The sequence below is a fragment of the Tympanuchus pallidicinctus genome, unplaced genomic scaffold, assembly GCF_026119805.1.
Source record: "Tympanuchus pallidicinctus isolate F22 unplaced genomic scaffold, pur_lepc_1.0 scaffold31, whole genome shotgun sequence".
NCBI lineage: Eukaryota > Metazoa > Chordata > Aves > Galliformes > Phasianidae > Tympanuchus > Tympanuchus pallidicinctus.
In genome coordinates this window covers 601,740-618,537 of record NW_026294749.1, presented here as the reverse complement: position 1 = coordinate 618,537, position 16,798 = coordinate 601,740, and the positions used below count along the sequence as shown (strand labels likewise).

At 37.5% G+C, this 16,798-nt stretch overlaps 1 protein-coding gene across 1 annotated transcript in view; it reads right to left on the bottom strand.

The window, feature by feature from the left end:
- The window catches only part of CDH6 (cadherin 6), a 103,023-nt gene that overhangs the window by 44,665 nt on the left and 41,560 nt on the right, over positions 1-16,798 (bottom strand). The window contains exon 2 of the mRNA XM_052697563.1: positions 9,979-10,334. Coding sequence (XP_052553523.1) covers positions 9,979-10,206 — 228 coding nt within the window. The 5' untranslated portion in view covers positions 10,207-10,334. The remainder of the gene's footprint in view (positions 1-9,978; positions 10,335-16,798) is intronic.

Here is a 16,798-nt window from a genome sequence, read left to right as displayed (position 1 = left end):
GATTTCTACAAAGTGCCATAAGAAAATTTCACACAAGTGATTGATGAGTTGACCAAAGGATGTATTATATTAGATGGATGTGAATGTAAAATTTCCCCTCAGATCTCAAAGGTCCTTGAGCCTACCAGCAAATTCTAGCATTGTTCACAGCAGACAAAGCAAGCAAGCAAAAAAAAAAGCACTACAGAAATGTAGGGACTTGATTTTTTTAACAATTTGGGTGAACTCAGGTCCATACTCAGAGTGGGATGCGTTTAAAAAAAAAAAAAAAAAAAAAAAAAAAGTGACACAATGTTTTCTTGCTATGGTATTTGACAAGCTATTGAGGAAGGTTCCTAGCCTCTGAGAACAGGAACAGCCACAGGCAAGATGGATCTGGGAACTAAAGACTGGCTAGGTATACCTCAATCCCAAGCTGTGGAGCAAATCTACCTGGAAGGTAAATCTAGGTGCAAGCAAAGAAAACCAAGGTGATGGAAACAGCGTGGGTTTAACAATGGCAAATTGCTTAACCAACCTGATTGCCTTTCATGGCACTGTGAAAAAGCAGATAGGACTACTGCATGACCTTGGGAAGGCTTTTGATATAAAATCTGGATAGACAAATTGGTGAGATATGGACCTCAAAAATGGTTGGTGAAATGTGTGGAAAATTTCATGGATGGAAAAAACAATGGGTTATGATCTGTGGTTAGATATCCCACTGGTGGTTGATTACTTGTCATGTTCCTCAGGCGTTGATATTGGAGGTTAATACTGCTTAGTATATTTATTAATTATTCAAATGATGGAATGCACTCTCAACAATGTTTTTAAGTCATTAATAAAAAAAGAATGGAGGTGGTTTGCATGGCGAGCTTTCAATATTGAGAAGGTAGAGTTATCTGGTAGTCATCAGCATCTTGGAGAAATGGACTGATGAAATTCAGCACTGGCAAATCTAAGTTTCTGTATCTGTGCTGGAATACAGTCTGGATGGAGGAATAGTTTTGTGCTGAAAGATCGGGATGTTTCACTTCAATAAGCTAAAAATGTCCTTGCTGAGAAGAAAGTCAACTGAACACTGGTTTCTTTTAGCAATAGTGTAGCCTACTCTCAGAGGCTCAGATCATTCTCCTCTATTCATAGCTTGTGAGAATGGAAGTGGAGCACTGTATTTAGTTTTATCCCTCTTCTGTACAAGAAAGAAATTGACATACAGCATTAAGTCTACTGAGGGGTTACCAAAAGGGTTAGGGGGCTGGAGCATATGGTGTATGTGGAGAAGAGAAAAACGTTTTTATTTAGATTTCAGAAAAGAAGGTTTATTGTTGTTTACAACTACCTAATGGCAAAGAGTAGATAAAGACAGAGAAGACAGTGAAAACATGAAAGACAGTAGTTAGGAATTGCTTTAGGGGAAATTCTGATTAGATATTTGAAGGAAAAAAAAAAATATCAAAGAGAGGTGGTTAAGCACTGAGAGAACTGCCCAAGAAGGCGTGGATTTCTGAACTTGGAGGTAGAACTTGATTGAGTCCTGAGCAATGTTTAAATTGACCTGCTTTGAGCAGACGAGACAACAAGATGCCTCTAAGAATTTCTTCCAGCCTAAATTATTCTGTGCTTCTATTTGTAGGGAGTAATATTCAGTGCTGGACAGTTCAAGATTCAACACTGCTTGTCTAGGAATGAGGGTTAATTTTGACTGGAGAGACTGGAATTCTTTTGGTGAGAATATTTTTCTCCAAATTATTATCTAGTATTTGTGGAATAAAAAAAAAAAAAAAAAAGTATTTCTGGAGAACATGTTATGGATATATCAAATATATCAGTATAAATAATCTGAAAGGAGTTTTCCAGAAAACACTTTCTGCAGGTAAAATCATAAATATTTTCATGAAGTGGGTTAATGGGGTGAGTTGTTTAGATCCCGGCAGGCTGCGTTACCTGGAAGTAGCTAGCACAAGGCTCACACTCTTGTATTAATTCTCTGGCTCAAACCCCCTTGGAGGTTGTTATTCCCTATGTCTACTAGAAATTCTCTGAGGAATTTTAGCAGTTATGAGTTGCATTAACTCTCCTTTAAGCAACTGACCTGAAATGTGTAAAACCACAGAAAGAGCATCAGCTGGAAAGAATCTATGAATGCTCTGACACCTCTGTTTGCATGGCCTTTAAATCTAGTGCCTGAGTCAGCTTGATTGCAGGGCCTGCTATGTAGAAGCATGTCATGGAGCCATAGATACAGTTATACTCTTCAGTTCTGTCTTTCAGGGAGAATTTGACCTCTTGATAACATAATGCAAACACAAAATTTACATGTTCTGTGACTTAAGTAGATGTAGCCTGCCAACATTAAGATACAAGTATGCATAAAGCTGCCAAACACACTAAATAGGATGATAGTAAGGAAGCAGCGCAGGGAAGTAAAACCTTCTTTATTACAGTAGATGATTAACAGTGAAACAGCATTTCACAAAGAAGTAAGAAATAGTGCTGGGTAAACAGTATCTGTATGCAAAAGGACCACTCCAGCTAGGCCTTTGTATAGTTCTTTTCCATTCAACATGGCAGACTTCAGCTGGGGATAGAAGGGCTGCAGTCTGAGTGATATGCCTCCCAAGGAAACAACTCCAAAAAGAAAACACTAGGAATTATAGTTTCAGAATAAACTTTTGCCGGTATGTTTTTCCCCTTCTGTAATGTACAGTTTAGCTCCCAACTCACCTAGCATTTTATTTCTCTACAAATTTTATTGTTCTTGATGTCTTTTTGTGTGTGTGTGTGTGAAATTAGAAAAAGAAAGAAATAAATGATATTTTTCCTTCTCTCTTTCTTCCAGAGGGCAATTCTTACCTTTCCTTCATCTGCCACCTCAGGCTTTCACGGTGAGTACAAGCTTCACTGAACCCTGAAGTATTTGCAAGTGCATGCTAAGGTTTGCTTCACCCTATTAATGGTGAAAGCAAGCCACAGTCTGCATTAGCACATACAGATCAGTGGTAGCTATTCACATCACAACACATTTTCAGTTTGTTTTTGAAATGCTATGCTGACTGGCCACAGCTCTCAATCTGCTGCTGCCCCACTGTGAACCTATGTTCACTAGTGAGAGAAACAACAGCAAAAGCCAGGGGAGTCACAGAGGATAAGTTTCATTTAAAATAAAGATTTCTGTAAGCTTTACAGTTTAATATTTTTGATGAGCCAACTGTAAATAGCAAATGGCGGAATAACAATGATTCTTTATCATAAGCCTGATAGAGGGATTTTTTTTTTTAGCTGTAAGCCTGCAAATTCTGTATTCACAACACTGCTTTATAGAGAAGACTTTATTTTGTTGTACAAATAGGAAAATGGTAATCACAGCTCCAAAGATCAGTAATTTAAGTAACCTAAAATAAACCATGAATTTCACCTGTCATTTCTCCCTGGGGAGAAAAAATAAATGCCTTAAACTATTTTTGCATAGCTAGAAGTCTAAGGGCATGCAGTCCAAGAAGACAGGCAGATTGCTGATGAAGCACTGGTATGAGTGGGTTGTTAGTATATAGAAATAAAACTGTGTAGTTCAGGGCGCACACACACACACACACACACACACACACACATAAAAAAAATAAAAAATAAAATAAAAAAAAAAAAAACAAGAATTTTTCATTTCTCAAGCCAGAGAGAAATACTGTCTTGGGAGTTTTAGAATATGCTTGCCTTGACTTCTCTAGGTAGAATGAGAAGAAGTGGAGGAGGTTATGTTCCATTGCATTTTAAGTACCGTCATGTACCATAATGGAGATGTGGAATGTGAGAGACAGATGGTTGTAAGGTTCTATTATTGTGTAATATATTTGGGTGTAAGAACGATGCCAAGTAGATTCACAATTATGAGAATCGTAAATGTTAAACATGCTTTGTTTCCAGCCTTTCATTTTCTGAATGTCATTCTTGCCCATCCCACCCATTTCTCATTATCTCCTTTCTTAGCCCCCATATGATGATTTAAAATCTGCAGCCTGTTTTTGGATTCGTGTCCTGGGCCTTTAACCTCTCAGTTGTCCCTTGTTTCAGTTATCTCTATTCCACAGAGACCAACAGTATAGAGGGTTTCTATCAGCATCAGTAAATCTTTCAAAGAGGAATATAAGACAAGTGTGTCTATGTGTGTGCAATTCAGTATAAGAATGAAGGGCAGTTGGGAAAGTCAAGTGGTAGAACATAAAATATGAATGATGGATGAGGAATAAAGGCAGTGCACACATGCCATGGCATTTGTTCTACTTTTTACAAGAATTACATGTATTCAGCCTGTTGAAGCAATAGGCAGGTGGAAGCTAAGAACTCTTTTTTTTTTTTTCTTCAGTATTATTTTATTCATTTGTGGTTTAGAAATTTCTGATTTTTAGCTCTGATTATGTCATTTAACCTCCCTGTACATCAGACTTCTCTGCTGTAAAAGGCTTGTGATAATGCTTCTTTCACCTCAGTGTTAAACATATCATTGCAATTAACTAATATTGGTACTCATAAAGGACCCTGTGACTTTCTTGTCAATAGCAAGGGCAGGAGTGTCACAAACACAAAGCTCTATGCTCTTCTAAGAGAAAAGAGACACTATAGCATACTGCTGGTAGCTTTCCAAGGACTCTGGCACCCTCACACAGGTGGAGGGAGAGGGCATCTGGAAAGGTACAAGGCTTTACTTCTCCTCCATCTGTGTGGTGATGTGTGTGGTATCATCTGAGAGGTACATCAGGAAGTCACGTTTTCTGTGCACATTTGGCTATGAAAGAAGAATGCTGAAGAACTGCCAGGGGTGGGGGTCCAGCCCTGAGGCCTGTGTACACTGTGGGTAGTGCTACAGTTTGCATGACTAAAGCAACCAATGAATAACTGGTGGCTCTCTTCAGTTTTGCTGCGAGCCACTCAAGGACCAGAAATTGCTCAGGACAACGTCATTGCAGGACATAAAGTCTGGGTCTTGGGTTGCACTTCTCTTGGAAAATCAGGAAGTAGAATCTATTCCTAAAGAAATGATATTCTGAATGCCAAAAGAAATTGAAAGCTCTTTTGAGTAGACTCATTGAAGAAGTCACAAATCTGACTTTTAATTTTAGGCTTCAAGAAGAAAGTAAATGGTCACTTTTTTTGGAATAGGAAACTGAAGGCATCATGAGGCTATCAGAGCATTAGTTACAAGGTAAAGAAAAACAATATTTGCCAGTAGAATTGTATAAGGAATGCTAAAAGCCCAGATGCTAATAATCATTTTAGTTTGACTTTACACATCTTGACTTTTTTGGAAAACAAGTTTTGGTGATAAGTACAGAGTACTAGCATATTAAAGATCTGAGAGAAAGGGGAAGTTTTTCTTGCTAAATGCACTGTTGTCCAATTAAGATGTCCTAAATTTTTCGCATTGGAGTATGCAACCCATTGCTGATCAAAATGTTGAAAATGTGTAGACTGTATTACAGAACAGTAATTTTCATTCTTTAAATAGCCTCTCATGTCAGAGCTATACATTTCTCTCTCAGAATGTGACTTACTCCTACTACTTGCAATGCTTTGGAGGTGTTCTCTTTGATTTGGTGATACTTGCCTTTAAAACAGTTGTAGCTGTAAGTAAAGTCAGGGAAAAGGAATCAAAATATTACTGGAAACAAATTGCAATACTGTTCATTTTATCACATCCTCCCTAAAAGCAGGATTGATGGTACCTGAACCATTCCTTACAGAGGGTAAGGAATCTTTCAATTTTTATTTTATTTTATTTTATTTTATTTTTAAATACCAAGCAGAAGGATTCTACTTTTGCCTAGGTGCAGTATCCTTTCTGCTTTGCCAAGACACATAGCAGCAGAACTTTGACTTTTATCTTCCTTGAAAAATTGAGTTGTCAGCAGAGGATGATTGTTTATGATGGGTGGTACAGGTAGAAACATCAGATAGCTTCCAGGCAAGCATAAAGCTTGAATTATTTGAGCATCAATAAGACACAGAAAAAATGAAAAGTACGTCTGGAAGTTTCCTTTCACTATCAGACAGACAGTGAGACAAAACCATTCTGCCTGTTGTTATCAGGAAAGCAAGTTGCTTCTTTCTACTGCAAGCTGCCAGAAGCTGTTTCCAGGTTAATGAGTAAGATTTAAGTCTTGTTCAGAACTTTCTTTAGTCTAAAAGAAAGAGGCATCCTATCCCTTTATATAACAATGACTTGTAGGTTTGTGCTGACAAGACCACTCAGTGATGGATGCCAGTACATGGATTTCATGCAGCCAATGGGATAGCTGTGTAAAGACATCAGATGCATACAAATGATTACTGTACCTTTGAGTCTACTATTGTAACGGCAGCTTTTTTTCCCTCTGTTGCTCAGAAATATCTGATAGACCTCTGAGGAATACAGCATATATTTCTATATACAGCTACAGTACCACTTTATCTTTTACCTGTGACTTAGGGCTCATGTGAACACCTCTCTTTAAAATTTTACTAAACTGCCATTGGTACAAGTAGGTGATTTTTAAAAACCTAATTCAGATGTTGCAGATTTTTCTGGATTGTAGTATTGGGAACTTCTCCACTTTGATACACATATAATCCTTTTATTTTATTTTTGGATTGAGTCTCTAGCAAGTGTTGTAATTTCTGAACCAGAAGAAAAGATATCTTCAGGTTAAAATGTCACTGTGCCCATCAATCACACTTCAATGAATAGCTGTAGCTCACAAGTTATTCAACAGTGCAATGAATAATTCCAGTCTAGAACTTTTATACCAGTTCCTTATATTACTGAGCCTAACCAGGACTAGAGGGCATGTATTTCTATTCTTTTTCAAAGGATTTATTTTGTGAATATATAAGAATGAAAGTTAGGAATAGAAGTGGATGATAAAATGGTGGATCTGATGTCAGTGCCACAGCATACAATCAACTTGTGTTGATAACGCCGAGAGATTCGTGGCAGATGCATATTCTTGTCTAAGATACAGCAGCATATTTGACTTGATAGTAAAAATGTAGTAAACAAAACTGGAGGACCTGTTTTCTAATAGTTCATGGTACTAGTGCCTACCAGAAAAAGACTACTTTGTTTTATACGTGCTCAGGAATGCTTAGACAATTATCTCCTAAAGGATGGAAGCATTTGGGTTTGCTGGACATAAAGTACACAGAGCATATAGCATTGTAGTGCTCTGGCCCGTGACTCATGATACTTCAGCGTTGCCTTCAGTACTGCCCTGAGTTCTACTGCTGTTTGATATCTTCAGTGAGATTACCTTTTTTATTATGTCAGACCTGAATATGTTCCTCTTCACTTTACCTCCTCTTCTCTCCAAAACTATTATGAAATAAACGTGGTTTCTGTAGCACAAACAGTTACAGGTTTTTATGACTGTAATATGGGTGGTTATAAAAACAATGCTGTTAGAATATATTACAGCCAACTTGTGATGTCTAATCTTTTCATACAGGTGTTTGAACTAAACATGTTAACAATGAACAGAAAAAAAACCATAAAGAAAAGCAGATTAAAAGATTTTTTTTTTTAGAAGATTTTTTTTTTTTTTATGATTCTGATGTCAATGCCCACTAGCTTCAACTATTGAACACAAAAAGCAAAAAAGCTAGATATGACTGCCTATGCAGTAAAAAGAAAGCACAATTCCCCTTTACATGCATATATCACTATTGTTTTCAAAGAATTTCCTATGCACGTTTCCTTATGATATAAGGGAATAAAAAGATGATAACCAAAAACTCTTATCATTTTCAGTTCATATTTAAGGTTAACATTCTGTCCTCTGAGACAAAATGTGCTTCATAAACATGTTCATTATCCTCATTTGCCCACTCCAATCAAGTTTAATTGCTCAGCTAAATTGCCTGGTTACCTCAATTTGGAGACATTCAGCTGTTTCTATCACTTATCCTCACACCAATATTCAACTTTCTCTAATAATAAATGGCTGCTGTTCCATGCCTTTTGGCTAATTGTTAAATTACAAGGGTGTGAGCAGTTCTGGCATTTGAAAGACATGTGAAAGGCCACTTGTGAACAAGCCCAGGGACACAGAATCAATGACATTTATACATTATGTGTTACATCTATGCTTTGTAATAGTAAACGTATTAAGGTACAAATAAACTGGAGAATAACTTAAAAATACCAACCACATTTTTTTTTCTTTCTGTGATTCCACTTCAAACTTTCTTGGCTTTTTTGGTCCAACTAGATCATTTTTAGTTGTCTCACTGCAAAAACATCCTGAAGGAATATTTGCTCCCCTAACAATCCCTCTGTAGTCAATAGCTTCTACTTGAATTTTGCAGTGTGGAGAATGGGAGACTTGGGACTGAGAAGGTTTAATGTCAGAATTTGCAGTGAAAATGACAGGCTGCTGAAAGAGCTCCCTACCTCGACCCCCACAAGTATTCTGTAAAACAAGAGTGTGTGTGTGGAGAACTGCTATCTTCCAATTTGTGTTCTTTCTTTTTCCTTGACTCTGTACTTCTTCTCTGTTTGATTTGTTTAGATATTTTTTTTTTGTTTGGTTTTCATTTATTCTCTCATCTTCTGTTTTTATTGTGTTCTCTTTAGGTAACCTTATTTTCCTGAATTCTATACTCTACTCCTATTTGATTTGTTTCCCTCCCTCGATCTTGATTCCTCTTTGTAAAGTTTCCTCTCCACCCACCTCTGTCTTTCTAGTTCTCCTCTCTTACTCTTCTCTGGCTTTTTTTCTTACCCTCTTATCTTTCCCTCTGCTTCTCTCTGAGGACTCTCTGCCTTTGGCATTTTCCTGTAGATTGGGTTCAGTGGTACTCTTCATGAATGCTGATTATCTTGGTTGGAGCTCTATGAGTATTACACCAGCTGAGTAGCTCTTCATTTGAATCATGCCTTGCAGCCATTTAGTAGGAAAGGAGTGTCACATCCAACTTTGAGTGACAGCTGATTGGCAGGCAAGAAAAGCAGTCACCATCTCTCATGGGAATGCTCAGAAGCTTGAAGAGGGAGATAAAATGTCAAACCACTGTGATCTGCAGCCTCTGCTGCGAGGCCTGAAAGATCAAGCTAGATCAGACAGAATCCTATTTGAGTTTAGAGAACTAAGCTATATTGTTTTTACTTTGAATGTCATCATCAGTAGCATAATTTCTGCATTCTGCAAGAGAGACTCCTATAGATTATGACACCTTGGGCAGTGTAGGTTCCTTCTAAATAAACAACAAATGCATTAGCTCTATAGTTTACCTGAGGAATTGTTACCTACGTAGGGGCCTGCCACTCTAGGAGGTGGATATTCTCAGAATTGAGAAGTAATTTTTGTTTTCTAAAGACTCTTTTGTAACTGTTGTCATTCTTTGAGCTTAGTACTTTTTACCTGATTGTTACTTAGCACGTAAGCACAGTGTTCTTCAACTCTTTGTAATAGCATGGCTTATGTATCATGGTCATGTCACAAAGTCTTCCACGGCACCACAAAACCTTATCATAAAATGGCTGCAACACTGGTATGTGCAGTGGAGAATAAGCAATGAAATGGCTGTCTTCTGTGGGATAGAGGGAATCCTCACAAAAGTATAGGCGTTGTGAATCCTAAGTACCTTGGAATAAACCCTCTTCAAGTATATACAGTTTGACTCTATATAGTTAAAGAATGTGGAGGAAAACGCATTTTAAGTATAAAAAGTGAGCTAGACTATCCTATAATTGAACTGCATCGTATCAATTAAATAATTTTAAAAACCAGAATCTTTTAAAGATTTGGGCATGATTGACCCTGGGCTTGCAAATTAAACTAGGAACTCTTCATAGTTGATTACAATTTGAAGCTTAATTATACTAACCTTTCTAGTGAATTACTCCTCAGCTGAAGCAGGGCAGCCAGGAATGAGAACTGAGAACTGTAGCAGGCATCATTCTTACCTACTTGTTTTTGCTGGCTATCTAACTCCTCTAAAATCAAAACATATCTAAAGGAATCTTACCTTGCCAACATATTGATAGTCAGTTCCTGTATATTCCTCCAATAAAAAGAACTGATTCCACATCCAACTCCTTTTGGAACGACTGAGGTCTCTCCTGCTGTTTCCAGACAATACCAAAACCTTTTCCTTTTCTGGAAAGCCACTAGTCCTTTTGGACAGCAAAGTTAAGAAACTCTGTTGGGGCTGGCCAGCCCAAAACAGCAACCAGAAGCAATGGTAAGTTCTCATCACGGCAACAAGAGAAGATCTAAATAGCCACTGTTTTTCTTATCCTCAAGCTAACCTATTTTAGTGCATCAAATCCAATCTCATGCCGTCTTCGTTCTTTAAGTAGTCTTTGCAGTCTCAGAGAATCTCTGAAAAGAAAAGTAGTAATGTTGTAAGTATTTTCAAAAGTATTAACAGTCATCATTACAGCAAGTAAATAAAAAAACTAAAAGAGCAATCAAAAGTTAGAAGAGACTGTTGAAAAGCTGTTCCTGGTTCAAAACATTGCAAGCAGTCCTTTAAATAATTGGAGTGAATGTATATTGAGTAGAAGGAGGTAGTCCTGATGTGTTTTGATGTTGGTGGTGTCTTTTTTCCTTCACCTCCATTTACCTTCATTCATGAACTAAAGCAAAAAAAAAGTATTTACATTTTTATAGCCTGGACTTTGATATGTAACTGATTAATTTCTGACTGGGGATCTTGATGTGGTTACTTTATTGCACTCAAGAAAGATTAGCAAGAGTGCATACTGTCATCTCAAGGACATTCAATTGCTACAGTTATGGGCTGTAGAGCCTGAAATTTTCAGGATTTTACCTTCAAATTTTAGGAATTTCTATTTAACTTCATTTAGGAAGGGTCAAGTAAACAGGTTAGTGAAGTAGATGTATATATTTGCCAATATCTCCCATACTCTGGACCTCCTTGACACTTGAAGTTCAATGGAAGTCATTGGTTTTTTTTTTGTTAACTGTTGCTTGAGTTACGTGCTGAGTTTTGAAACTTTAAATGAATAGTTATATATGTAAGTATTTGTATTATTAATTAAAAAGTATAGCAGTTATCTAGTTAATCTCTGCCTCTGGGCTCCTACTAGATACTAGTTCCTATTTTTAATATTAAATATCTGTAGACCTTCAAAACAATTATGAAAATGATTCCTATATCACTGAAGATTGCACAACTTTTATCGTGGAGAATATCAAGTGTTCAGTACTATAGCTTGGTGTTGACAGTTCATCTGTTTTAAAGAAGTTGAAAGCTTTTATTAAGTAAGAAGAAATGATATAAGGAGCCAAATGCCTAATGAACAGCTTTGGAACAATTTGTTATCTGAAGAAATTAGTTGACAGAAAAACTTCCACACATATATTCCTATATATAGGAATATTTTTCATAAGCATTTTTTTGTTTGTGTGGTTTTGTTTGTTTGTTTGTTTGTTTTGTTCAAACAGATCCACTCTTAAAGTTTATTTGCTTGATTTTCATTTTGTTTTGCACAGATGCTTTTTGGAGGAGTTATTTTTTTCAATATTCTTATCAGAAGCTATAAATCATTCTGAACCAGCTCAAAATTCAACAAGACAGCTCTCAGTGTTTGTAAATAAAATTGTTGAATGGTAATCTGACTTTATACTAAATCCAAAAGAGATTTTATTTTATTTTCTAGACATTTCATGTATCACTATTTGGATCATACTGTACATCAAAGATCATTTTTTCCTCTTTAATTTATGTTGGGTTTGTCAAGGTGCAAATCAGGCAGAATTTAACCTTTGAGGTACATTCATGCAGTTAGAACATTTCCAATGCCTCCTTTTAGCCACTCTGCTGGTTGTCACTGTTCTTAGTAATACACCGTATAAAATAACCTCAAGTCTCTTGTAGTTCCTCTTAGTAAATCATTTTCCATTAAAAAAAAAATTCCGCTTAACTTTTAGATGGATGGTAATGGAAAAGGGTTGTTCAAACTATATTTTTTTACAACTTCACTAGGTAAAATACCATAAGAGGGTAGCTTCTAGGTGAGAAGTCCGTTTTTTAACATTAAGAGGAAGGGTGGAAAAGATGCAATTAATTCTGAAAGGATGTTGTTTCCTCTGGAGAAAAGGAAAGGTTCCCAGTTAGATCTCATTAAGACCAGTAAACCTTCTGTAGGCAAAAACTCCTCCATCCTGCAGGGCTTGGGAGATGTGCCTACATAAACATTTGAGCATTGTGAGGCAGGCTCAGACCTATGGGTTTACACTCATCTGAACATACACATGTTCAGGAGCCACAGTAAGAACAGATGCACTGCCCACAGCAAGGTGGCCTTCACAGGAAAGTGGGGAAGTGTGAGAGAAACAGAGAAAGCTAAATGTGAGTAGACTTGAAGTGTTTGGTAGATTCAGGCACCAGGCAAGAGAGAGCTGAGGTAGCTTCAGCTTTCTGCCTGATTTTATGGCATGTTATCTTCATCCTATGCCCTTCTGACTTGCTCAGGCTCTCATTTAAGGCTCTGCCAATATCCCTCTTTGTTACCCCTCAGCTCTGAGTCTCTGCACTCTGATAAGACACAAAAGGGGAAATGATGTCGCACACGGTGCTTCTGACTCCCACACTATTGCCCATCTGCTCTGCAGGGAGGTTGCTGGCTGCCTGGGTGAGTTAATGAGTGCCGTGGGCAGCTGCAGCCCTGGCAAGCTGCCCTTTAACTGCATACCTGTCGTGAAGCTGGCTTGGAGTGAAGATGGGAAAAGGCAGGAGAATTAATTTCTGGCTGTGTGCATGTGGCTCACCTTGCTGGGGAGGAAGGGTTTGAGATAGGGAGTACAGCATATAAGCAAACATATTATTTTGCTATTAGTGAAGTCTGCATGGCATAAGGGAGTGAAAATCATCACTCCACAGGCTCCACCAGCACTCATCTCATTGCCCCCACAGCTAAATCCCACAGTGAGCTTGTGTACCTCTGCTCCTATACTTAATGTTTCCTGAGCAGTGCTGCCTGGAGCAGAACTGCCTGACAGGATTTGTGCCAGCCTCTTAAAGGATCAGTCCTTCAAATGCCAATTGCCAGGAAACAATTATTCCTACAGGGGAATTTTCTGCACTTGAAGTCAGCTATATTTCACAGCTCTGATGTCATGGGAGAGGTTTTATAGTGGCTCAAGCTGAAATATAGCTCATGAGAATGATATCATAGCTGTGAAATATAGCCTTTTATTCTTCTTCGCAGAGATGTGTCCAAAAAGCTGAAATAGGGGCATGATCCCATAATGTCCCTCTTGACTAGGTGGTCTTCATGCAGAAGCTGAGCAGCTAAGCCACAGCAAATTCTGTGTGTACGGCAAGAGAGCAGACATGTTTTTACAGACCTTGGTTTGAGTGTGCAATCAAGATGAGTACCAACCGAAGCCCAGCGTGTCTTTACAGTTATCTTTGCTGGTAACTGTATTATGGGTCATAATGATAAATTTAGTTTGATGTGAATAAAAAGAATATACTCTGAGCTGAGTCCTTAGTAAAGAGTCTCTTTAATGGCTTTTGTGCTTTTGTTTCAATGTCTCATGCTGCAGAGAGATCTCTGCAATGTAGTAGCTCTTCTCTAGCAATTTCTGTGCTTACTCCTTTCTGTAATTTGAAAACAAGTCAATCACCAGGGATGCTTTTTTCTGTAATTGGAAGAGTGCAAATATAATTGACGGGATGTTTTCCTTTGTCTCCACCAAGAGATGGGGGCTAAAATTTGTGTTTTCTTCACATCGTACGAAGACAGACAGTAAGACAGAAAGAGTACTTTAAACATTTCACTTTTCTCAACCCTCAGCTGGTCAGCTGGTTGGAGAACGCGCTGTGTTAATCAACTGAAATGTCAAGAGTGAAAAACGATTTCACTGTACAACATTCTCAGACAACTGGCTTAGCTCTGTCAGCTCAAATACTTATCAAATCTGGAATTTTTATTGGGGAAGAAGGAATCTGCACACCCAAGCTTAAAAAAAAAAATCCCAGTCTAACTTTAGGTATGATGACTGTTAACATAAAAGCAGTGTCACTTGCAGTGAAATAAGTGACTTTGGTGTGATAAGCTGCAGATAAAAAGTTTATGTTCACGCCTCTTTGAAAGATCAAAACCTTAGACAATTGCTTAATCACTATAAATATCAACTTACTTGAAAATTATTTCCCTTAGGTGATGATGTTCATAGTCAACCTTTCTGTTCACCCTTCCCCACAGTATCTCATTAATGTAGATGTCTTCATGTCACTGATGTGAGAATCAGTGCAATTTTATAATCTTTCTGAGAAATACTTCATTATTGCAACTAGAAATCAATGAGAAAATGTATCCTCTGGGGTTTATCTGGTGCATCAGGGAGCACTGTCCTGGAGATGGCTTTCCAGCACAGTGACAACCCCCAGGTGCAGGTTCTTGACATGAAGAACATCAGAGGCCTCCACCTCCACTCCCGCTCAGTGTAGTAGGTTGTGCTGCTCTTTGTAGGTGGTTGTTAGTAAACCAGATCAGAAAAGAGCCTTCCCCCCAAGAGGCATTAGTAAGGAGAGAGAAAACATTTTTTCATTCTTTTCCATCCATTCCCATAGTATCTCCCCCTCAATAAACTCTCAAAGGATTCTGATTTGTAAATTGTTATTGAACTAGGACTTAAAAATTACTTCTTTACAGATTCCATGCATTCAGTGATGTTTCTGTATATATATATGTATAAATATATGTATGTGTCAGGCACTGTGGGCTGCTGATAATTAGATGTTAAGTATCTTTTTAATGTGTCAATAATCATTAGTCTCTAAAATCTCTGACATAACCGTTACTCAAGTGCAATAGATCTTTTATTTCTTATATTCACCTAAATATAGTTTCACTGTTTGAGAGCTAGGTACAAAGCTTCAGACATTAGAAATAAGGTCCATTAGTCCGTATGATATAACATTGATTGCATTCAAGAACTGATAATTTACTGCTGTTCTCACATGAAGAGTGAGTGAGGAGTTGTAAGTTAACAGATGATGTGACATAGTAACTGAGGGAACTGAGTACGGAGAATGATACAGATATGCCCTGCAAGATTTGATTGCAGATGTGAATATTCAGACAAGATTTATTTATTTATTCAGTTCTTTATGGTGCATGGTAGGGGGCGGGGGGGGAGAAGCTGTATCTGTCCTCATCAATGTTCAGCTACTTGGGGAAAATAAACACGAAGGCAGAAAATAGACCTGCTGTTTAATTCAAGTAGTATTACACAATGAACACTCTGGCATATGTGCCTCTACTGGCACAAAATCAAACTGGTTTTATGGTTGGGGTGAAAAAGTATAGACTAGTTCATCAACACCTGTGTCGTGTCTACCAGTACTCTTATGCTGACATCAGGTACAAGTGTTTAATTTGTCAAACTTTTCAGAGAGAGAGGAAAGAATCAACATTTATCAAAGCCTGAGGAATGAAGGGTGGGGAAAGCATTAATGGGGGGAAGAAGAATGGACAGATATTGATTCCTAGTTTTGCTGTGTAAGCTGCTCTTTGGAAGGAGGCATGCTAGGTGAGGATCTGGTGATTATTTATTTAGATTTTACTGTGTTGCAAATCCATGTCAAAGAAGCAAGATCACAGTCCATAAAATAATCTGAACAACCCAGAAGAGCCAGGACCTCAAGCTGTCCTTGGGGCTGTCCTCACAATGACGAAGTGTACAGTTCTGCCCCGCAGGAAATATTGCAAGAAGAGGATTAAGGCTGTAAGTAAAATCTGAAAAAATTACTTTCTCATCATGGAGGGGGAAAGGTTAAAGTAGCAATCACTACACAAAGAAAAGACAGTATTCCATCTAACCTAAGAAAATAGAGGCTTCCAAATTTAACATATTCATTTATTTTCAATGTCATATTCATATATTCAAATATATCATATTGATACATTTTCATATATAGTAAAGAATTCCTTGCTGGATATTTTCAGTAATAGCTAAATTTCATGTACTCAAAAGCTGTAATGCTGCAGACTTGTCCATAATTGACTTGGACTTAAAAAGAAGTTGAGTTTGAGCTTACTTTACAATTATGTTTCTCTTATGACCAGTAAGATCTGAAAGTCTCAAGTGTAAATTAGCTTTTACTGCTCTGAAATCCAAATGCCCTTTTCCCTCCATTTTCCATGAGGCATTCCTTTGCAAATATCACTCATAAACAGAAAAAAAGGCTTCTTTTTTTTTTTTCTTTTTTTTTTTTTCAGACTAAAGATTGCTGATGAAATTTTAATCTTCTGGTGTTCACTTTTTCTTTTTAATATCTTTGTTATATAAACATATGCCCTAGTGATCATTTCTGAATACACCTCTGAAATTCTAAACAGAATAGAGCCAAGAGGGAATTCAAACTGAAAGATACGTGGTTTTAAACCGTAGGTTCTTTCTGAAGACATGGAGTACACAATGTAATTGCAGCCAGCAGTGGTTGATTATAGTGTCTTTGAAAGCCGTTTTTTATTCAGTTCTCTCAGCAGGATAAAAAGGTCCAGAACTATAAAAATAACTGAAAGCAGCAGAAATGTTAAGATAACTACTACCTGAATCCTGCATTGGGATCTATTAACATGGCACTTTGGCATAATGTGATTGCTTTACTCCCAGTGAACCAGAATGCACGCAAACATCAGCCTTCACAAGAGCACAAGCATTCAAAACAAAGTGAGAGGTAAATCTCTCTTGTTAGTGCCTCAGTGGTGGTGGCTACGGGTGACTATATGACTATAAGATTATTCAGTAGCTGGTGAGTGGACTGATGACGTGGTTTTTTCTCTTTCAGATAGTTTGATTTTTTT